We start from the raw sequence: 25,174 nt of genomic DNA on the forward strand, positions 1-25,174 counted from the left end.
TCTAGTCCACTAATGTACTTAGTGGTTGGGAGAAGAAGAAAACCAAGACGAAGAACTGGTAGCGGCTGGGGAAAATCTAGAGCCCAACTTAGATATTGAACCCGATCTCTCCAGCGAGACAGCAGAGGTCACCCCCGACAATCTTCCAGAATGGGCTGGTCCTTCTACATCTTCCCAGATTGCAAACGCTTCCGAACACAAACCGACCATTAACGAACAATCAGATTTTGTTTGTTTGCAGCATACCGATAGCTCATTAGAATATGCATTTAAACAGGCTCGCTCTGCTAATGACTCATTACCATGAGTGTGATTCCGTGGGCGTGAAAACCCCGCACTTTATAGAAAAGGACGGTTGCCTTTTCAGAGTGATCTCAGATCATTTAAAGGGGGAATTTATTGAACTGGTGGTACCTGAAGCACATAGGGAAACTGTTTTGCATCTGGCACATTCACACATCTTGGGGGGGGTAACCTCGGTGCCGACAAAAAGAGAGACTGGTTATCAAAACGTTTTTATTGGCTTAATATGGGAAAAGATGTTGAATAGTTTTGTACTTCATGTCCAGACTGCCAGATCGTCTCTGCTTATAAGCCTCCTCGGGCTCCCCTTTGTCCTATGCCCATATTGGAAGTTCCCTTTCAGCGTGTGGGATTAGATATTGTGGGACCTTTACCTAAGACTAAGGATGGGTACCAATATTTGCTGGTGTTGATTGATTATGCGACACGATATCCAGAAATGATTGCGCTGAAAAAGGCCAACTCTTTGACTGTAGCCAAAGCACTATGTGATACTTTTACTCGTATTGGTATCCCTAGAGAAATCTTAACTGATCAAGGCACACCTTTCTCTTCTTACGTGATGAAACAATTGTGTGACAGCTTTGTTATTATGAAACCGAGTACTACTGTTTACCATCCTCAAACGAATGGCTTAACCGAGCGATTTAACAAAACATTGAAACAGATGATCAGGCAAGTTGCTCATAATGATCCCACAACCTGGAACACTGTCCTACCTTTTGTTTTGTACGCGGTGCGAGAATCACCACAGGCGTCCACTGGCTTGAGTCCCTTTGAGTTGTTATTCGGCAGGCGGCCGCGAGGCATCCTGGATGTGGTACGTGAGGAATGGACAGGGAACGAGAGAGCAGCTCAAGGTCCAAGCTTTGTAGATCGACTAATTTCATTGCAAGACATAATTTCTATGCTTTCCTCTATTGCTGTGGAACACCAACAACGAGAACAGGAAACTCAGAAGCATCTTTACAACAGGCGCAGTAAGCTCCGTGAATTAAAAACCTGGCGATCGTGTTTTGGTACTGGTTCCCTCGGATCCACACAAATTCTTAACTAAATGGCAGGGCCCCGCCATTATTGAGGAGCGTGCGAGTCCGGTAAATTACAAGGTTAGAATACCAGGCAAACGCAAACCATTCCAGATTTTACACATTAACCTCTTGAAGGAATGGCACGACCGACAAGAGGTTAACACTTCCTTGGCTGCTGTTTCTCAGACCGATGATACCCGTAACGATCTTACTGACACGCAAAAGACAGAACTGTTAACTTTGATAGAACGAAACACTGATGTCTTTTCAAACTTACCAGGCAGGACTAACATTACAAAACATAAAATCACCACTGAACCTGGCGTTCGCGTACAGATGCGCAGTTCCAGATTCTGGAAGCGCGACGAAATATTGTGCATGAAGAGGTAAAAAAGATGCGGACACTGGGTGTAATTCGTGAAAGTAAAAGTGACTGGTGCAGCCCAGTCGTATTAGTCCCAAAGCAACTTTTTCATAACTTCTTTAACACACTACTTCTCCGCTGCGAAGTGCGGGTATTTTGCTAGTGTATATATATTATGAGTTGAATTTTGCATGCTTTGCGCATATGGAGCTTGAATTAATCCTCTGCATTGTTACCTTTCACTCCTTTTCTGATATGTTGAGTGCGAGATCCTTTTCTCATTGTCCTCTTGGATGTTTGAAAGGGAGGGACTGTAAAATATTTTTATATATTGCAGAAATTCTGTCCGAGTCCTCGAGACTGAGCAATATTTTTTCCAGTATAGAGGAAGGCGGGAGATGGGGGAAAATTGGGCAGGTTCTGTTTGACAAAGTTTCTGATTTGAAGATAGTGAAAGAAATGTGTTGCTGGAAAATTAAATTTGGAATGTAATTGTTCACAGGATGCAAAGATGTTGTCTATATAAAGATCTATAAGTAATTTAATCCCAAATGTTTTTCAGATATTAAAAACTGCATATGTTTGCAAGGGTTGAAAAAGGTGGTTCTCATGCATAGGTGCCACAGATAAAAGATTCTCCATTTTAAAATGCTTTCGACATTGGTTCCATATTCTGAGTGAGTGAAGCACAATTGGGTTATTAATATATTGGCGATAACTTCCATTTATTGGGGCACAAAGCAGGGAAAACCGAGAAGTACTGCAGGATTTTATTTCTATTGCGGACCAAGCCTGTGTATGTTCATCTGTTTGTGCCCAGGTTTTTATAGCTTGTATGTTCGCTGCCCAGTAATAAAACTGAAAGTTAGGTAGAGCCATGCCACCTTCTGTCTTAGGTCTTTCTAGAGCCGCTCTTTGGATATGGACGTTTTAGGTTCCAAATAAATGAAGTTATGGTTGAATCTAATTGCTTAAAGAATGATTTATTGATGTATATTGGAATGTTTTGAAATAAACTTAGGAAGGATATTCATCTTAACAATGTTAATTCTTCCAGCCAGAATGAGATGGAGGGTTGACCATCTATGCAAGTCTTGCTCAATTTTTTCATACAGACAGCAAAATTTTGTTGAAAAAGAGAGCTTAATGTTTACTTATAATATTTACCCTTAGGTATTTTAACTGAACTGCAATAACGAAAGGGAAGGTGTCTAATCTAATATTGTATGCTTGAGAATTCACTGGAAAGAGCACACTTTTACTCAAATTCTGAGGCCAGAGATTTTGAAATTCTGTAAGTGCTGTTAAGACTGCAGGCACAGTATTTTGTGGGTCTGATGTATACAAAACCATATCATCTGCAAATAGAGAAATGTTCTGTTCCAGTCCTTCTCTGATAATCTCCTTTATCTGATAAGCATTTCAACAGTAGACTGCCAGTGGTGACAAGGGGCATCCTTGTCTGGTACCTCATTCTAGTTTAAAATAGTCTGAGCAAATGTTAATACAAACTGAAGTTTCTGGATTGGTATACAGTAGATTGATCCATGCACAAATATTTGGAACCAAACACAAATTTCTCTAATGTAGTGAAAAGGCAGTTCTATTCAATCATATCAAATGCTTTTTCTGCATCCAACGATAACAACTCCGTGGTGTTTGACTTTGTAGGTGAATATATTACATTAAACAGGCGTCAGATTGGAAGCTAAGTCTAAGCCTTTAATAAATCCAGTTTGATCTTGTGATACTATCAAAGGCAGCACTTTCTCCATCCTTCTAGCTAGGACTTGAGAGTATCTTAACATCATATATCAGAACTGAAATTGGCCTGTATGATGCACATTGTAATAAGTCCTTGTTTTGTTTAGTAAAGACAGTGATTAATGCTTGGCAAAGAGTTTGAGGTAGAATTTGATTATCTTTAGCTTCTGTAAATGTTGCTAATAAGAGGGGAGCTAGCTGAGTGGAGAATTTCTTATAAAATTTCGACAGGATAGCCATCAGGGCCTGCTGCTTTCCCGCTCTGAAGTGATTTTATAGCATCTAGTAATTCTGATTGCACCAGAGGTTTATCCAATTCCTCTGCAATTAAAGTATCTATTTGTGGTATCTGTAATGTATCCAGAAATGCATTAGGATTGTGTTTTGTCTTCTTTGAACTCAGTAGAATATAAGGATTTATAGTAGTCTCTAAATGTGCACATTATATTTTTATGGTCAATGATTTTATCTCTGTTCGTGTTGGTGATTGCTGGGATTGCACTGAACACTTCTTGCTTGTGGATTTGTTGAGCTAAGAGCTTATTAGCTTTCTCTCCGTGTTCATAGTAATGATATCTTTGGTTGTTTTCAATCCTTTTTTCTTGTAAAATTGATCTATTTGTATGGAATGATTACAATAAAATCAATAAAATTAATATATATATATATTATTTTATATGACTGTTATATTATTTTATATTTATATTTTGGGCATCGCCTGGATAATGCTTGTAATACGAACAGAAAACCTCAGAGGTGAAAAACTGACCTGGCATTGCTTGAACTTGAAATACACTGTTTTTAATAACAAAAATTTGGAAAATCACAGTGTCCTCTTATGTGTTTTTATTGCTATTTTGGCAGTTTTTGAGTAAATTTGACATAACCACAATTCCTACCACATTTCAGAAGTTATATGTCAAGTTTTAGCGAAAAAATGATTGTCCTTCCATTATTTATTGGATAATAAAGCTTTATTATGGTGTTCTCCCCTCAGGTGGAAATTGTTGAAAGACGCCCTCTGGTGGCAAAGCGTTAGAAATGTATCCATAACACTCTTTGGTTAGTGGGTCAGAGAAAATATTGGTGAGATTCTAATATTTTGCAGCTTTCTCTCAATTGTGTAATGCGTTTTTTGAACAGGTTTTATTCATTGAAGTGATCACTGCCCAAATCGGTACTCGTGAATCTAAGATGTTTAACAGGCATTCCCGGTATTAAGTTTTGGATTTGCCTGCGAATCTTTAGCGGCAGTCTGTCTATGAACGTAATTTAAACTTAAGCTTTAAAACCTTGCTTTCCTATTCATGTGGGTACAAAGGCTTGTTCAGCGTCAGAGGGTTTCCGCAGTAGCTGCACTTATGAAAATGCTAAGCACAGTCCTCCACCCGCGAATATTTAGCGGCAGTGTGTCTCCCTGACCATCTCATCTTCGTTTGCATAAGCACAGTCCTTAACCCGCGAATATTTACCTGATATGGGCAGGCACTCAATTACATAGGAGGCGTGATGATGCGGGAAGCAACTCCGCCTCACACAACAACCGAGCTGCAGGCTATAGCCGTAAGTAGGTTCCAGTTATGACCATTACGTGTAGAATTTCGAAATTAAACCTGCCTAACTTTTCTAAGTAAGCTGTAAGTAATGAGCCTGCCAAATTTCAGCCTTCCACCTACACGGGAAGTTGGAGAATTAGTGATGAGTCAGTAAGTGAGGGCTTTGCCTTTTATTAGTATAGATATATAGATACTATATACCTCTGTTTTACACCACATGATACAAATGGTTATAACTTTCCGAATATGAATGAAAGCAAAAATAATCCTCAGCAACCACTTTATCAGCCACAAAATAAAGTTCCAGCACCTTTTCAAAAACAGCATTATGGACAATGTTATGACCAAATGAAAAAAACAACAAAACAAGGCACAAGCATCTAATGTACCCCATATAAAAGTGCCAATATCTGATGGCAATCCATTGACTTATATGAACTTTATAAGGGCATTTGATCGAATCATCGATCAGGTGGTAAGTAATCGTGGTGTCAAATTAGAGTATTTAGTACAATTTACCAAAGGCGAACCTAGAAACATTGCACAGAACTGTGCATATTTGCCATCAGAAGAGGGGTACGGAAATGCTAGAGAAATGTTAGAGACATTTTATGGAAATCACGTTCAAATAGGAGATGCCTACATGAAGAAAATCAGCAAGTGGCCACAAATAAAATCAGGAGATGGAGATAGCTTAAAGGCATACACACTCTTCCTTGGTAATTGTAAAAGTGTTATATCAGGCTTAAAGAAAGGATATGAATTCGATAATTTAAATATCCGTACTATGTCATCAAAGCTTCACCAAAAAAAAGTAGCAAAGATCGAAAGTAAAGAAAGAACACCAGGTCTTGCTGACTTATATAGATTATATATATATATATATATATATATATATATATATATATATATATATATATATATATAAATAAAATATATATATAAAATATGGATCCAATGTACAGTATGGCGCTTCATACCCAAGTTATACCTCCAAAAGGGAAAAAAAGACTGATCATGAAAAATATCCAGTGAAAGGCGGAATGAGAAAGGGCAATTTTGTCTCAAATTTTGCTGTTACCGTAGAAAAGGGAAATAAAGCAGAGACGACTGGACGTGTACAAGGTAAGCACGGTCTTTTCTGCGATAAAAAGCATGATCTTAATGACTGCAATGCAATCCAGAATTTAACTTATGAAAGTAAAATTCACTTTTTGAAATCCAAAAGGCTTATGCTTTAAATGCCTTAAACAAGGACATCTCAGTAAAAATTGAAAAAAAGATTACATGCAGCATATGCTCTCATTTTCACCAAGTTATTTTAAATGTAAACAAAGAAAAGAACTCTAATGATAAAGTTAAATCTCTTAAAGTTGAGAACACTAAAATGAAACAGAAAATCACTTCTACGAATGCACCCATAATCCTTCTATATAAAAGCGGTTGAGATTGTCCTTCCGTCCCGTGAGTGCTACGCAGGCGCGGAGTTTCACACACGCCCCCATCCATTGTGCAATGCACGATGGGATTTGTAGTTTCGTTTTTCCACGTAAAAGATGATTTTCTACTCCAGACTGTGCGATTTCTTCTTCTTCTTTCTTACTATATAACAGCGGTCGGGATTGTCCTTTCGTCCCATGAGTGGAAAGCGTAACGGTACTCCGCTTATCACAGACTTACTACTTGATGATGTGAGCAGAGTTCTGGTGCTCCCATCGTTCCCTTGCTTTTGTGCGCGATGCGCTGGAAAAATAGACAAAATTATGTCTCTGGAAATAATTAATGTTGATGGAGTACAAATGCCTCACCGCGTAGTAAATATCAGGGGGGTTCAAAAGGGTGACTCAATATAAAAAAAAGTTTAAATTTCATCACAAAAATAACAGAAACTACGAGTATTAAAGTAATACCGCTCAAATGCAATATAACCAAATTAATGAGCTTGTATAAAATACCAAATTGATCTACATGTTGAATTGCCTTAAGAAGTGGTCAACTTAAAAGTCGGTTGTCTTAAAAGGCGGGTCAGCCTAGTACCGAAAAAGACTTTTAGTAAACATGGGCGATATGGCCTAAAATCAATATCACGATAAATTGAGCAGTTAACCTCGATAACAATAAATGGACGATAACCACCCCAAGTGCCAAAAAAACAAACTTTTTTTTTTCCATTTGATGGGGCTGTGGCAGGCAGCATAGTTCCTCCAGTTATTTTGATAATATTATTCCCCCTAGACCTATTCATTGCAATTATATTATTACCACTTTAAAGGACTGTAAAATGTCACTGAAAATAAATGAAGACAATAGTAGTAAGTACTTTTAGTGGTTAAGATTTATTAACTGAACAAAATAAAAAGTGTAGGATACAATATGTAACCATGCTCTCTAAAAAATGTGTATCCCTTGTAAACAAAATAGTTTAATAATAAATATGTTTCACATTGGCTATTCACAAAGTAAACAATGATTGTGCAAATGTAATGCCATCATGGACAAAGGCCTATCTCTGCTAAGGCCTTGAGGTAGCATATCTATCCAAATCTTCACACCCAACATCACCCCAATTCATGGTCTAATTCTCAAATAAAGCAAGCAAAATAAAGTAAGAATTAAATAAGACCTCTCAGACCATATTTACAAAATTAAAAAGGGTTGGCACAGTAATAAAACATTTTAAAAATCATGTATTTTGCTACATTTCACAGCACAACATGATCAACACTGGCTCACAATAAGTCTTCGGTAAAAACTTTCTGGATACACTGCTGCTCAGCAGTCTTAAGTATTTTTATGCCTATATAAACATTATTCAAACATTAATACTTTCAATTTTGAATATGACACACAGAATTAAAGTCACTTTAAAACACACCAGATGTCACCACCCAAATATATTAAGATGTACACACTTACCGACTGCCAGGTGCAGCCTGTGCCCAAAACATTGCACCCGTGTCCATTTATTGAGCTTGACAGCTTTCACAATATTTGGGCCGTTGTCAGTTGTTATAGCAACAAGGTCCTCTTCACTGATGTCCCATGCAGACAGCATCACTCTCAACCCCTGTCCAACCATCTCCCCCGTGTGATCAGATGGAAAATAGGCCGTCTCGAGCACTCTGGTACGCAGCTCCCATTTGTTGTCGATGTAATGAACTGTGAGACTAATATACGGCTCCATTGTGCGGCTGGACCAGAGATCGGATGTGGCTGCAACGCGCTTAACGTATCTCAATTCAGCAGCAACCTTTTCCTCTCTGTGCTGTACATGCTGGGAATGATAGTTTTGAAAAATATTTTCGTGATGGGAGTTCGTATCTCTTGTCAATTATTTTCATGAAGTGTCTGAACCCGTTGCGTTCCACTGTAGCAATAGGAGCCATGTCTTTTGCTATGTGGTAGCCTATAGCATTTGTGATTTCTTGCCATCTTTTTGAAGTTCGCTCATATAGTTGAGTACTAGCAAATGCTTCGGTTATTGACCGCTGCCTGGTGGAGGAAGACGCGTTTTGCTGGTCCTCCTAATCTCTTCTCGCTTTGAGCTTTTTTTATGTCTTCGAATTGAATCACATGGTTGTGCTGCAGGTGGTGGAAGAGGTTGGTTGTGTTACCTTGACTTGACGCAACAGTCTTTTTGCAGAGTTTACATTTAACAATTTTTTGATCAATATCATCCTTGTTGAATCCAAAATGTTGCCAAACGATTGATGATGCATTTTTTTTGTTAACAAGCGTCTCCTCTTCCTCCTCCACCAGCTCTACCTTCGTCGCTGCTGCTTCAACATTTAAATCGTCCTCCATTTGTTCACCCGTGTCTCGTCTTGTTACAGGTAGTAGTCATGTGACTCCACCCCGTCAAGTCTGTAACGTAGCACAGCGTCTTAAAGGGACATGAACATCGCCAACCTGCACATGCCTTTTCTTTTTTTAAAATACCGAATTTACCGACATGGGCAAAATGACGTCGATGAGAGTCATACATTTCGGTAACGATAAATTTTTGATATATCGCCCAGCCCTAACTTGTAGAGTTCTACTTAGCATGGCACAATTTAAAGAAAGCAATAGCTTGGTTCCTTAGGTTCAAAGAAGTGCTACTGCGTTTGAAATAAGGAAATTCAATATACAGTCAGCCAATCTGGACACAGCCCAGAAAAACAAAAGTCACAGAACATATGAAGGAATACAAATCATCAAGGAGTCTAAAGCCACTGTCTCTAGATGACTTGTCTAAAGGAGAAAACAAACTTATTCGCCTCAGTCAACTACAAACTTACTCAGAAGAAGTTAAAGCCCTATGTAAAAATCAGCTTATAAAGAAAGGTAGCAAAACCATCAACCCGGATCCAGTTCTACAAGAAGGAATATTAACAGTCGGTGGGAGACTCAGCAAATCTGCTATGCCAAAGGAAGCCAAGCATTGTGCAATTGTTCATAAAAGCTCACATATCGCTACACTCCTAATCAGACACCTTCACTAAAAACAGACACTGTGGACGTAATTATTTGTTAGCAGAACTACGTCAAAAATACTGGATACCTCAAGCCAACGCAGCTACCAGAAAAATAACTTCAAAGTGCACTACATGCAGAAGATACAATGCAAACGCAGGTGAGCAAAAAATGGCAGATTTGCCAGGAGATCACCTAGCACCCAATAAACCACTTTTCACTAATGTTGTAGTCAACTGTTTTGGTCATTTTTCTGTCAAAAGAGGACAAAGCTTAGTCAAAAGGTATGGAGTAATCTTCACCTGTTTAACAACTAGAGCCACACACATAGAGATTATGCATAATTTAGACACAGATTCCTGTATCCAAGCCATACTTAGATTTATGAGTAGAAGATGTCCGGTTAAAATTATGCGCTCAGACAATGGAACAAATTTTGTTGGAACAGAAAGAGAGCTACGAGAGGCTACAAAAAATTTGAAACACAAAAAAAAAATCAGTAACAAAATGATGCGAAAAGAAATCAAAAGGATTTTTAACCCACCATCTGCCGCTCATCAAGGTGAAGTGTGGGAAAGACGAATCAGAAGTATAAGAAAAATCTTAAATTCGACACTAAACCAACAAACACTTGATGATCAAAATCTTCATACAATGATGTGCGAAGTGGAATCAATACTCAATAACAGAACCCTTACAGAGACAAAAAAATGACCCTTATGATCTGGAATCACTCACACCCAATCACTTACTGTTGATAGACACTCAACCTGAAATGCCACCTGAACTCGTTTCAGAAAAAGAACCATACCCAGAAAGACGCTGGAAACAAATTCAACACATGGTTGATTTGCTTTGGAAAAGATGGACTAAAGAATGTTTGCCAATACTTCAAGAACGTCAAAAATGGCTTGCACCAAGAAGAAATTTTGAACCATGGGACATTGTTTTAATTGTGGATAAAGCTACACCTCGCAATTCCTGGGTAATGGGTCGAGTCATCAAGACAATGCAAGATGCCAAAGGTGCAGTCAGAAGAGTTTGTGTGCAGATCAAAAACAGTACACTAGACAGACCCATGAACAAACTGTGCCTGATCCAGGAAGGATCAAATAACTGAAATGATTGATCTCTTTTTTGCATGCTTAATTTCAATTATGTTTGTGATTTACAGTAGAATTTAAGTTTTAAGTCTGACTTAAGTTTAGTAAAGTAGTGAAGGCTCTTAGTAAGTAAAGTTAAAGTAATTGAATTCTGCTCTAGCATAAACAATAAGGAGCCGGATGTGTAAGAGCCATTTTCCGAGTTCTACAAGATTCATAAATATCTTAATAGATGACAATGCATAAACTATGGAAGGTTCATATACACCCCCATAAATCATAATCCTATGGTGGAAATTGCTTCGGTTCACAACCAGAGGTTTGGAACGAATTATGGTCTTGAACCGAGGTTCTACTGTGTGTGTGTATATATATCTATCTATCTATATCTATATATCTATATATATCTCTATCTATCTATCTATCTATATCTATATATCTATATCTATACTAATAAAAGGCAAAGCCCTCACTCACTCACTGACTCATCACTAATTCTCCAACTTCCCGTGTAGGTAGAAGGCTGAAATTTGGCAGGCTCATTCCTTACAGCTTACTTACAAAAGTTAAGCAGGTTTCATTTCGAAATTCTACACGTAACGGTCATACCGGTCGATAATGGTCGATAACGTCCGCCATGTTGAATTTTCTTATTTATGGCCCCATCTTCACGAAATTTGGTAGGCGGCTTCCCTGCGCTAACCAAAACCGATGTACGTACTGATTTCGGTGGTATGACGCCATTGTTGGCTGCCATATTGAATTTTCCAACGTCACCAATTTTCAAACTTCCCGTGTAGGTAGAAGGCTGACCCCATCTTCACGAAATTTGGTAGGTGGCTTCCCGGCGCTAGCCAAAACCGATGTACGTACTTATTTCGGTGGTATGACGCCATTGTCGGCCGCCATATTGAATTTTCCACACGTCACTAATTCTCCAACTTCCTGTGTAGGTAGAATGCTGAAATTTGGCAGGCCCATTCCTTACAGCTTACTTAAAAAAGTTAAGCAGGTTTCATTTCGAAATTCTACGCGTAATGGTCATAACGGTCAACAACGTCCGCCATGTTGAACTTTCTTATTTATGGCCCCATCTTCTCGAAATTTGGTAGGCGGCTTCCCTCCACTAACTGAAACCAATGTACGTACTTATTTCGGTAGTATGATGCCACTGTCGGATGCCATATTAAACTTTTCAACAGTCTTTGTTACTTATGGGCCCATCTTCAAGAAATTCTTTCGATCAAAGAACTGTCACTTACCGAGTGGTTTTCATGCCCGGAGATACCACCTACCTTTTCCATTCTCTTTGTTACATATTGCACGGCCATATCAGGCTCACTCTTGATATCCGGAGGAACACTCTGTCTTATGTATTGAATGACTGGGACAGGTTCAAGGTGTGGACTGATGACGGTACAGGAGATAATTATACTACACAGGAGCACTAGAAGAGTGAAATGCTTAAGCCCTTCACCTATGGTTCTGCATGTGAGTTGATGGCTGCCGCTGAATTGTTCGGTTGTCGCTTTCAAGTGTACCGAAATGGCCAAATATTTTACACCTTTCGACAACCGCCAATGCCTCTTAAACATCTTAGATTCACAGGTGACGATTTCAGTAGTGGACACTTTGATGTTTATGAATGTTTAAACTCTCAAAAGCTGGATGTGATTTTATCGATGAAACCGGTTGTGTGCTTACAACGCTTGACAGATGCCAAATGTCACTTCAACACAACAAATCCTGCAAATACTGTCGTAATTGAAACAAACCATGGATCTCAAACCGATTATGAAAGCAGCAATCCAAGCTGTGAGATTTGAGACAAGATTACTGTTCACATGGCCAACTGTAAGTTGCATACTCAAGAGTAAGCTCAGCGCACAGCTTGGTCATGTTACAACCGGACGGCCGAACTGACAACATGGTCTACAAAGAGATCCTTAACAAATAATTATTGGCATATTGTCCCACAGTTTAAAAAGGTTTAATTTTCTTCCTAATAAAAATTTGAATGCAGTACTTACGCCAAGCTGGTATTTTGCTAGTATATATATATATATATATATATATATATATATATATATATATATATATAAAAAATATGAATTATTATAATCAGTTCAAGATTTCCACCTAATTCCTGGAGGCCACCATAAACATGCACAATCATTTGTAAAGAAAACTTTATTTAGTATGTTATTACAAGGTGGTATATGGTGTCAGATTATAAGGCTGCACTTATAACTGCACAATTATTCTGTCATGGCTTCCTTCAGCAACTTCTTTCTTAAAACTGAAAATTAAATGTGACTGCAGAAGTAACATAACAAAAATTACTCTAAATGTGAAGCAGCCATTAGCATTTTGCTATGGTTAGTATTGACAAATAAAATAAAAATATAAATAAACACGTCCCACCATGATTTGCTCTAATCTGATACACATGAAAAGCACAAACCAAAGCTGGCACCTGGGTAAAATTATTTTCTACAGTTATAGGTATCAATTCAAAGCATCTCTATATAAACAGTTATATTTACATAATGAACAGGAAAAATATTGAGAACATCTTACCGCATCTACTTGCCAAATAATAACAGTAGTGTCTTTTGATCCTGTTGCTAATTTTGTGCCGTCATTAGAAAATTTGCAGAACCAAACCTCATTGCAATGTTCAGTCAGGATTTGCTGGGTATAACAAGGGAACTGTTTCCTGGAGAAAAAACAAAATTAATATTTCTTTAAAATGAGATTTTTATATATATATATATATATATATATATATATACACACACACACACACAGTGAGGGGGGCCCTGCCTGGCTCCCTACTCCTGATGTCACACTTGCCCCTCCACTCGCCCCGCAGCCTCTGTCTTGGATTAGCGTGAATACAGTAGACCCCGCGAACTCGCAGTTCAGGGTTCGTGGATTTTTTTCTTAGAACCTAACTATTAATTGTTAGTGGAAAGCACAAATATCCTCTGCAATTTTTATGGCTTTTTTCGTGGTACACACACACACATACATATACACACACATTATATATACATATTATATATATAAAATATATATATTAAAATATTATATACATATACACATATACACACACACATACATACACATATATATATACATATATACACATACATATACATATACATATATACATATACATATATACATATACAGTAATCCCTCCTCGATCGCGGGGTTGCTCCAGAACCCCAGATAGACGAAAAATCCGTGAAGTAGAAACCATATGTTTGTGTATTTATTTTTATATATTTTAAGCCCTTATAAACTCTCCCACACTCTTAACATTATTAGAGCCCTCTAGACATGAAATAACACCTTTTAGTCAAAAGTTTAAACTGTCCTCCATGACAAGACAGAGATGACAGTTCTTTCTCACAATTAAAAGAATGCAAATAGATCTTCTCTTCAGGAGCAGAGAATTTCAGAGGAGAGAGAGAGAGGCTCGCAAAGAAAAGCAAACAATCAAAAAATCAATACTTGTGCTTTTAAGTTTGCCGTGGCATTTTTAGAGGAGCGTTAGTATCTTCTAAGCAAACGGCCTCTGTGCAAACAGCCCCTCTGCTCACATCTTCTCCGTCAGGCGCAGAGAACGTCAGAGAGAGAGAGCGAGATTAAAGCAACAATCAAAAAATCAATACGTGTGCTTTTGTGCTTTTAAATATGCCGAGCACCGCAATAAAGCGGCATTTTTTTAGAGGAGCGTCAGTATCTTTTAAGCAAACAGCCTCTGTGCAAATAGCCCCTCCGTCAGGCGCAGAGAATGTCAGAGAGGGTGAGAGAGAGGCAAACACAAGCAAACAATCAAGCTCCGCGCGGGATGCATATCTTATAGCATTGAGGAGTTTTAGTTAATATGTAATACATGCTGTGATTGGGTAGCTTCTAAGCCATCCGCCAATAGCGTCCCTTGTATAAAATCAACAAGGCAAACAAACTGAGGAAGCGTGTAGCATAAATTAAAAGACCCATTGTCTGCAGAAATCCGCGAACCAGCGAAAAATCTGTAATATATATTTAGATGTGCTTACATTTAAAATCCGCGATAGAGTGAAACCGCGAAAGTCGAAGATCGATATTTTTGAGGGATTACTGTATATAAATTCTTTGTTTGATTAAAACTTGAGTATTTGTATTTTCGTAAAGCAATAGCCCCCGCATCATCATCTGTCGTCCACGGAAGGATAAGAAACACTGATGCTGCAAAATAAAGACCAATTAAGCAGTACAACCACATGACATTAATACTGGACTTTGAATGCTTTGCTAGAAATGCTCTCTCTATTATAAAAAGAAAATCTTTAGACAAGACTATTGCCAAGAGATTTTTTAAAGCCCCGCCCTCCTCTCAGCCATTTCAGGTTAACGGCCCACACCCATGGTCCTGTCACCTCTCATTCATGTGAATGCTTTTGTCAGACACAGTTCCTGCGCTCTAAGCTCTTATAAATTTTTACATTTTCCTCACTTTAAGTTCCCAATAAAATAAGACTTATGTCCAAATCTTATTGAAGAATTTCATCCCAAAAAGTTATCAACAAAAGAAATGAGTACACGGGCAATCCTAGCACCAAGAAATGACGAATTAACGTGAAAATTGTCGATCGGTTACACGGCAAATTAGTTAAATGTATATCAATAGACTATGCTGAAACAGTTGGTGGTCGGTGCAGAAGATGAAAACATCAACTTACAATATCCCATAGAATATCTATAACCATTAACACCATCCGTTCTTCCACCAGCCGAATTATTGGTGAAAGGATGTATCATAATGTTATTGTGTGATTTATGTATGAGTGATGGGCTATGCAATAGGACAAAATTAGCTAAATTCAAAATTGGTCGAACAATTCTGACACGTAAAATTTTAACAGGCAACAAAAAAGGTAATGTAGTACATCTTCTGCGAATAACAGACTCCAAAGGAGATGTTGATATGCCATTTGTATTAAAATATTTACAGTTTCCCCTTAGAATAGCTTTTGCTATTACAATTAACAAATCACAGGGACAAACATTCAAAAAAGTCTTGTTTATTTATTAGAGAGAAAGAAACGGTATTCATTCACGGACAGTTATACGTTGCAACTCCAAACACAGAATCAAAATTCAGCACGATATTGACGAAAAGTTAATTCCAAATATTTTTACTGAAGTTTTACAGTAATAGTGTAAGTTTAAAAAGTACTTCCGTATTAATTTCAAAGCCAAACAGAACGAAAATGTATAACACAACAAATACCTCTAACAACATAAAACATAATTCTCTGTCAATTTATTACGTTTAACTATTTTTTACTATGGTTAATTACTCACTGTAATGTAAAATAGTTAGGTCTATTATGCATATGTAACAATTCCCATTAAAACAATCTATTTAAGTTGTACATCTGCCTCCCCATACGCAAGGGCAGAGCTGCGAAGTGGCTAGTAGTGGGCAGAGCCCCCTAGTTTAATAAAAATTTAATTCAAATTCAAAACATAAGAATCCCAGAAATAGGCTTACATTAAAAACTGGCAGATTTCCCCTTTGTTGTTCACTACTATCTATGAACTCACTAATGATACACTTTATGTTCACTTTACTAAAAATTTAGTACATTTTCTATAGTTGGTTTTTCATTTGAAAAACAAAATTATGCATGTTGCATAAACTGGCATGGACTTAGTATATAGTCTCATAGGTAATAAGAAATGATTAGGTTTCAGTCTCAAGTTACTATCCGATATATTGGATAGTTAGTCTGATTATGCTCTCACCGTTAATGTCACCGTAGGCTAGTTGCCTGTCAGCTGAATAGTTAAGTACAGATCCTCCTCTAGAAGTACCCTGTGGCAATTTAAACTCAAATTCATCTGTTACAGACTTTTAAACTCAATTGTACAATCATGGCTTTTACTATCTCTAGCTTTGCTCCTGAATAATGGAGGTGGTTTGGTATTTAAAGATTGTAACACCAAAACATATTCCAGAGGATTACATCTTCAACACTATTCTACATTTTTAACACCCAACAGAATAAACCTATGTGGTAATAGAATCTGCACCGATCTCAAGCTTTCCTGATTACATGAATCAGCAGTAGGAGAGATTCCTCAGGCTGACTTACTATCTGAAATTACCCTACTCATGACCTTAATTGTGAATGCCGCAGTAAGAAGCGTTGTCCAAAAGGTGATCAGTTCCTACTGTGAAGGAAACCCCAGGGGATGCAATATCTGTCCATGAACTAAAGCAGAATTGTAAGTAGGCCAAGAGGGTACAGCTGCTGCAACAGTTAAAAGCAATGTAAAACTACTTCCAGGCAACCTAAGTAAATAAAATTAAGCTACTACCAAGACGGACTACTTAGGGGAAGTGATATTGACTATAAATGAACAAACAGAGAGAAACAACTCAGAATAAACCACAAAATAAAGAATGTCACCTTGCACAATAAAAAAAGTTTAAATTCACGCAACAATTTGAGGTTTAAATCTATGATACTTTATATTGTTGGACATAATTAGGAAAGATGCACACCTGTCTATATAAGGTGTCATAGTGAATGTGTATGAGGGCAAAAAAACAAGCCATTAGGTGAAAAGATTTGTCTGGAGAGCTTGGAAATTTTATCAAGGCACAGATCCTGGAAGGCTACAGAAAAAAATCTCTTCCTTATTAAAAGTACCCAAGAGCACGTCTGACCTCCATAATTTCTAAATGGAATAAGTTTGAAACAGTCATGACTTACCCTATGATCTGGCCAGCTGGCCAAATTAAGTAGTCAGGGGAAAAGGGCCTTGTTAAGAGAGATGACTAAGAACCTGATAGTCACATTGGCTGTGCTTTAGAAAACATGCTTGGAGATGGGAGAAACTTCCAGAAATACAGTCACCACAACAACATTCCACCAACTAGGGCTTTATAGCAGGGTGGCAAGACAGAAGCCTTTCCTTAGTAAAGCACCTATGTAAGCCTGCTTGGAGTTTGCTTAAAGGCGCGTAAAAGAAATTAAACCGTGAGAAACAATCTCTGGTCTGAAGAAAGCAAGACTTTTTAGTCTCAATTCTAAGCATCATGTTGGGAGGAAACCAGGCTAACTCATCATCTGCACATCATCATTCAAATCGTGAAGCTTGGTTGTGGCAACATTATTCTGTGGGCTTGTTTTTCAGAGGAACTGAGAGAACAGTCAACCTGCTCCAGAATGTTCCTTATCTCAGACAGGGCTGAAGGTTCACCTTTCAACAGGACAGTGACCCTAAGCACAAAGCAAAGTCAACTACAGAGCCCAGAACCAAATTGAACATCTCTGGGGAGACCTGAAAATAGCTGTGCGCTGACAGTCTCCATTCAAAATGACAAGAGGTTGAAATGATAGGTACAGAACGTAAGTTTATTGTGATCTATCAATAAGATTCCATACTGTAATCAATGTCAAATGTGCTTCCACCAAGTGTTGAGCAAAGGGTCTGAATATTTGTGTCAATGTAATTTTTCAGCTTTTTGTTTTAAGAAATTTGCAAAAATTTATAAACTGCTAATTGTGTTGTGTTATTTCTGGGGTAGTGAGTGTTGTCTTATGTGGAAAAAAATGTAAGTGATTTTATCATAAGGCTGCATGTCAGGTCAGATTGGAGAGCATGCACTGGTACAGTACGTTGACATACCAACCACACATTTTAAGTAGCTTGGATCCTGGTTGGCAACCTCCCAGGCAGAAACGTGGTGCAGTGCCCACCCTCTGGAAATGACCATCTACCTGCTGCATCCAGGTGTTACTTGGGTGTTCTATTGGCCTGGTCAGTCACTCAGGTCCTCAACAATGAGGATCCTGTGAGCTGGATCACCCTTGGGAAATCGTGTCACATTGCCGTAGTGCTGTAACTAATGTACCCTCCTGATACAGGTAATGTGCCTCATTTGAGACACCGTGAGCAATCACTCACTTGACACAAAGTCAAACCAGTGCTACCCAACGATGCCCCGAAGAGACAGTACCAGTCTTCGTCTCAGGTCACTGGATAGCGTCCATGTCTTGCAACCATATAGCAAGACAGGAAAAACAAGGACTCTAAAGACTATGACCTTCTTTTTGCAAAGATATTGGGAGCAACACACAACCCCTTCCTGCAACTTCATGACCTCTCTCCCCCAATGCTCTCCCAATCTGTCTATTGACTTCATAGGAAAAGTCACCAGAGAAATGAATGTCACGGCCAAGGTAAGTAAACCTCTCGACAAGGTCAACACTCTCTCTGCAGACAGACACACAGCTGATGGTTGTGCCCATACAATGCTTGTATCTCGGTTTTTATCCAGGACACTCGTAAGCCCAGACATTCAAGACTCCTTGTTCAGTCTCTCGAGAGCCCCTATCAGAGCCTCCATTGACTCCATGAAGATCACAGCATCATCAGAAAAGTCAAGATCAGTGAACCTTTCTTCACCAACAAAAGCTCCACAGCCGCTGGACCACTTGTCCTTGCCTAACACCCAGTCCATTCAAGCAATGAACAGAGTAGGAGCAAGAACACACCCCTAACCAACTCTAGAACCAACTGGGAAAAATGCAGAGGTTCTAACTCCACTCTGCACAGCACTCACAGTACCAGTGTACAGGCCGGTCATGAAATCCAGCAACCTTGAAGGGAACCCGCCAAGTCTCAGGATGACCCACAGGGCAGTTTGATCAACTGAGTCAAATGCTTTACGAAAATCGATAAAGGCTACAAAGAAACTCTGCAAATATTCGCGTTTGCCCTCCATGAGAACTCTCAAGTGCTAGGATGTGGTAGATGGTACACCTCTTAGGTATAAAACCAGACTGCCCCGGTCCCTGGTAGGTGAGAAAGTGATTACAGATCCTATTGTACATGATATTAGCAAGGACCTTATCCAGCACTGAGAGCAGTGTTACCACCCCTGTAGTTGTCGCAATCCAGGCGTTCATCATTCCCTTTCCAGATAGGGACAACAAGTCCCATTTTCCAGTCAGTTGGGATGATACACGTCTCCCAAATGGAAGCAAAGCTTGCTTGCAATGCCAGGAGGACAGTCTTACCACCAGCCTGGAGAAGTTCAGCCCGGATACCAGCGGGGATCTGTGGGGATAAGGCTGCAAAAATAACAAAAAATGCGAAGTGAAGGAATACATCGAAGGAACTTTATATATTTGGGCTCATGCAACTGAGTAACAGAGTACCTAATTTTAACCGGAAAATGTAATGTGCAATGTGGTCGTCTTAATATTGTGGGTTGTCCTGAGCCATTTCTCTCTTAATTAGGGATACACTAATAACTACTCACTGATAATCATTTACAGTTGATACCACTTCCAATAAATAGAATGGCATGCACCTGAGCTAGATTTCAAATGGCATAACAAAGGGCCTGAATACTTGTGTCAGTGTGATATTTCAGTTTATTTTTGATAAATTTGCAAACAAGTGTCTAATATACTGGTTTTGCTTTGTCATTCTTGGGGTATTGAGTGTTTCATGAAGGAAAGGAATTTAAATGATTTTAGCACAAGTCTGTAAAATAAAATGTGAAAAAAAGTGAAGTGGTCTGAATAATTTCTGAAGTCATTGTATGGGGGTGGAGCATGGGGGAGGTGGTGTGGTTTGGGGGAAAACTCACCTGCTACAAACATGGTCAATCAACAATGAGACAGAGTCCAGGCTGCCATCAAGCTTGGTATTATGATACAGGCACCGGTCTCGCTGCAATTCTACTGCTTGACGCAGCAATGTCTGTAAACGGCGAGGAGGCAACATAACAGAAGGAGGCAGGTATGCTTCAAGAAAGGAAAATAAAAATTAGTAAAAAGATGCAAAAAAGAAAACCTATTTATAAAAATCCAATGGGAGAGTTTCAAGCAAGAACATGTAACATCATTTCTTTTAGTAAAAATAATGCCTAGACTGACTGAGAAGACTGAGTTACTGTAACATGTATTCAGCAGATTCTTTTAATTACTCTAGAAATAATTAAATGCAGTAATATAAGTGTGATATATTTATACCACAACTATTAATGATGCGCTGAAATTATTCTAAATATGTAAGACAACAAGGCGTTTACAAAAAAACAACTGACAAATCAATGGATTAAAATTGTTTCTACATTGTTATTAGTAGAGAGGGGTTAAAAATTAAATTCTCAAATCAACATAATCCAATTCAGGGTTGCTGGGACTAACGTTTCCCACTGTAGCAGTAGGTACAGGAAAGAAACCAGTCCATTACAGCACCTGGTCGGATCAACCTGAAATCACCAATGACCATAACCTACTGTATATATACAGTGGCATAGAAATAGGGCATGGAAAGAGGGAGTAAACTCTAAATAGGTGATGACCTGAATCCTTTAGGCAGAAGCATTTACACCATATAAAAACACAAACACAGCAATCTATATTACAGGTATCAAATGTGACAAAGAACAGCTTTCAGTCCTGGATATACAACAAATTATGGTGTTCCATTCCTCACAGGCTGGGCTTTTAAGAAGAAAAGATTTCCTAGATTTCAGTCTTGACAGTTGCCAAGATATGTGGCCAATAAACCAGTATGGTGGTAGCATGACATCACATAAAACAAGTTCAATTTATCTATGTCATGCCAAAACAAATTAGCAGAGGAAGTATAATACAATAACGTGATAGAAGGGTATAAAATAAAGCAACCTGCTATTTTCAAAGAAGCTGAAGCCATATGATTGCACAATCTAAAAGTGCTGCTAGAAAGGACGGACCTGTAGATACTTTTTCCACATTTTGTTATGTTACAGTCTTATTCCAAAATGGATTAAATTCATTTTTTTCATCAGAATCCTACACACAGGACATGATTTGGAAAGGCACACCCCTGTCTATATAAGGTCCAACAGTTGACAGTTCATGTCAGAACACAAACCAAGCATGAAGTCAAAGGAATCGTCTGTAGACCTCCGAGACAGGATTGCCTCAAGGCACAAATCTGGGGAATGTTACAGAAAAATTTCTGCTGCTTTGAAGGTCCCAATGAGCACAGTGGCCTCCATCATCCCTAAGTGGAAGAAGTTCGAAACCACCAGGACTCTTCCTAGAGTTGGCCGGCCATCTAAACTGAGCGATCGGGGGAGAAGGGCCTTAGTCAGGGAGGTGACCAAGAACCCCATGGTCACTCTGTCAGAGCTCCAGGGGTCCTCTGTGGAGAGAGGAGAACCTTCCAGAAGGACAACCATCTCTGCAGCAATCCACCAATCAGGTCTGTATGGTAGAGTGGCCAGACGAAAGCCACTCCGTAGTAAAAGGCACATGGCAGCCCACCTGGAGTTTGCCAAAAGGCACCTGAAGGACTCCCAGACCATGAGAAACAAAATTCTATGGTCTGATGAGACAAAGATTGAACTCTTTGGTGTGAATGCCAGGCGTCACATTTGGAGGAAACCAGGCACCACTCATCACCAGGTCAATACAATCCCTACAGTGAAGCATAGTGGTGGCAGCATTATGCTGTGGGGATGTTTTTAGCGGCAGGAACTGGGAGACTAGTCAGGATAAAGGGAAAGATGACTGCAGCAATGTATGGAGACATCCTGGATGAAAACCTGCTCCAGAGCGCTCTTGACCTCAGACTGGGGTGACGGTTCATCTTTCAGCAGGACAACGACCCTAAGCACACAGCCAAGATATCAAAGGAGTGGCATCAGGACTACTCTGGGAATGTCCTTGAGTGGCCCAGCCAGAGCCCAGACTTGAATCCGATTGTACATCCCTGGAGAGATCTTAAAATGGCCATGCACCGACGCTTCCCATCCAACCTGATGGAGCTTGAGAGGTGCTGCAAAGAGGAATGGGCGAAACTGGCCAAGGACAGGTGTGCCAAGCTTGTGGCATCATATTCAAAAAGACTTGAGGCTGTAATTGCTGCTAAAGGTGCATCAACAAAAGTATTGAGCAAAGACTGTGAATACTTATGTACAAGTGATTTCTCAATTTTTATTTTTAATAAATTTGCAAAAACCTCAAGTAAACTTTTTTCACATTGTCATTATGGGGTGTTGTGTGTAGAATTCTAAGGAAAAAATGAATTTAATCCATTTTGGAATAAGGCTGTAACATAACAAAATCTAGAAAAAGTGATGAGCTATGAATACTTTCCGGATGCACTGCATATTTAATGTATATGTGTAGCACACAGACTACCTGTGATGAGGAGAAAAAGCAGATTTTAAAAATGTCTCTTGGGTACCACAAGGGTGGAACCAACAAGAAAGGTGTCTGAAGTTGTAAAATTATGAAAATCATCACCAGACCATTTGCTTGCACCACTAAATTTAATTTGAGAAAAATAACCATTTTTCCCCAAATTAACTTTTATAAAAATATTAATAACCCAAATTTTCCTTAAATACATTTGTGATGTTGGAACGTTAACACAAACCCTTCATTATTTATCAAATTTGCTACTGATCAGGGAGATAAATTTCAACTTGAAACAAAAGCTGCAAATTCAGCTCATTTTTCTGAAATGTTAAATCTTAGTAAATTTAATGTAAACACTGTATAAAAAAATATTCATATCATTAAACTTACTTTGCAGCTTATCCAAGAGTTTGGACCTTGATGCTACTCCCTTTCCTTCCCATTCTGCCTTTACACGGAGATCTTCAGCATGGCTACACATCAAATAACTTCATTATATAAAAAAAAAAAAAAATCATACTATATAAAATAAGCAGCTTGATCTTGGACTTAAACTGTTAAGACATAAGGTTATTAATGCAAGAGTATTCAACAATTTCATATCATTTAACACTTCAAACAGTCAATTTAGTTGCATTTCTTTGCTTTCAAGGAGAGCAAAAGCTTAATACTTAATTTTTTTTACTCTATGTTTTCTTGCTCATTAGTCAACTATTTAAATTACTTTCTTCATTTCACCTGAAGAAATTTGTGGGATGAGATCTAATAAAGTAGCATGCCAAAACTAATAGTAGAATATGCCACAAACAAAAATGTAATGGAATAAAGCTCATTAATAGGGATGCACAGATACTGCTCGATGGTACTCTTCTCGATCAGATACTGCCTGCAAGGGGCGTATGATTTTTTTTTTTTTTTTTAATAAAACAAGTACCAAACAGGAGCTGGGCGTAAAATAGAGACAGGTGCAAAACTATATAGAGACTGGAAGTAAATCAGTAAGGTGGGTATGGGCACTGGGTTACAAAAATGAAACTTTTTTCACAAAACACATTTTAGCTGTCATTTTCCTATGTTTAAAGATTTAAAAATCTTTAATAAAATGAACACAAGAATAACTGGTTCACATGTGGGAACTTGAGCATTCTGTGTATCTTATGGGGGTCAGCAGCAGGGCATGTAAAATGACAATGTTTTCTCTGTGAGTAGGACAGGAAAGACAAGAATTTACACTGGGTTCAGAAGGAATTGTTTGCTAAAAAAGGTTATAGCTTGGTGCCAAAACATCAGACTTAGATTAGTGGATAGTAATAAAGTGCTGTTTCCACTACTTCATGTTAAGGATGGTCTAATGAAGCAGTTTCTCAAAGCCCTATCAAAAGACATAGTTGGTTTAATTTAGGAGAAGACGTAACTACACTGTTGCCCACTAACACTCAGGCCTAACGCTTACACAAGCTACAGCTATATCACTGCCCAAGTATTACTCAACCCTAACGCTGTTGGCACTTTTACAGTCCAAGTAATCCTTAGGTTCAGTGCTTATGCAAGTTGCCCAAATAACACTCTGGACTAATTACAGCCTGAATGATGCTCGGGTCTAACACTAAAGGAGGTTAAATATAGAAGAGCAGTGGAACAGGTTTAAAAACGTTTTGTACATAATGCAGGCCAGGCACATCCCGAAAATTGGAATTACTAGGAAATTAAAATAAAAAAACTCTGTAGAGGGTAAGTAAGGACAAAGAAAACCTGCTGCAAATGGAAAAAATGGAATATGAGGACAAGAGGGCAACCATTGAGTAGGATATCAGAGAAGCTAAAAGGCAGTTAGAAAGGAATATTGCAGCTAAGGCGAAAGACGACCCAAGGAGATTCTTTCAGTATTTTAGAACAAGAACAGTTAATTAAGGGAGGCATGAAGTGTATCAGGAAGAGTAAAAGAGAACATATATTGACCCTTAAACCACCACAACCGGCTATAGTCGGTTCCCAATGCAATTTGTGAGCATGCCGGAGCAGAGTATATTCAGCAATGTACATTTGTTAAACGGTGCAACCAGCTACAGTGTGTTCTCAGTGCAATTTGCCAGGACGCCAAACATGAGTATAGTCAGTGCCATACATTTGTTGAGAAGCCAGATCATGAACACTGCCACCCCCTAGCAAATCGAATCAGCATCACTATCCTGGGATTAAGCCGCTGCACTAGATTAGCCTGAAAGCATCAGCGATGGCCTCTGTGTGCTTAACTTGCTTATTTACAGTGCATCCGGAAAGTATTCACATCGCATCACTTTTTTCACATTTTGTTAAATTACAGCCTTATTCCAAAATGGATGAAATTCATTTTTTTTCCTCAGAATTCTACACACAA

General features: G+C 38.6%; 1 protein-coding gene across 2 annotated transcripts in view; it reads right to left on the reverse strand.

The window, feature by feature from the left end:
- LOC120525727 (WD repeat-containing protein 26) overlaps positions 1-25,174 on the reverse strand; it is a 199,686-nt gene that overhangs the window by 88,760 nt on the left and 85,752 nt on the right. For both annotated transcript variants that reach the window (XM_039748275.1, XM_039748274.1), the window contains exons 5-7: positions 23,188-23,285; positions 20,247-20,403; positions 13,157-13,295 (exon numbers count right to left, since the gene is read on the reverse strand). In XM_039748275.1, the coding sequence (XP_039604209.1) occupies positions 13,157-13,295; positions 20,247-20,403; positions 23,188-23,285 (394 nt within the window). The remainder of the gene's footprint in view (positions 1-13,156; positions 13,296-20,246; positions 20,404-23,187; positions 23,286-25,174) is intronic.

Source organism: Polypterus senegalus, chromosome 3 (assembly GCF_016835505.1).
Source record: "Polypterus senegalus isolate Bchr_013 chromosome 3, ASM1683550v1, whole genome shotgun sequence".
NCBI classification, from domain to species: domain Eukaryota; kingdom Metazoa; phylum Chordata; class Cladistia; order Polypteriformes; family Polypteridae; genus Polypterus; species Polypterus senegalus.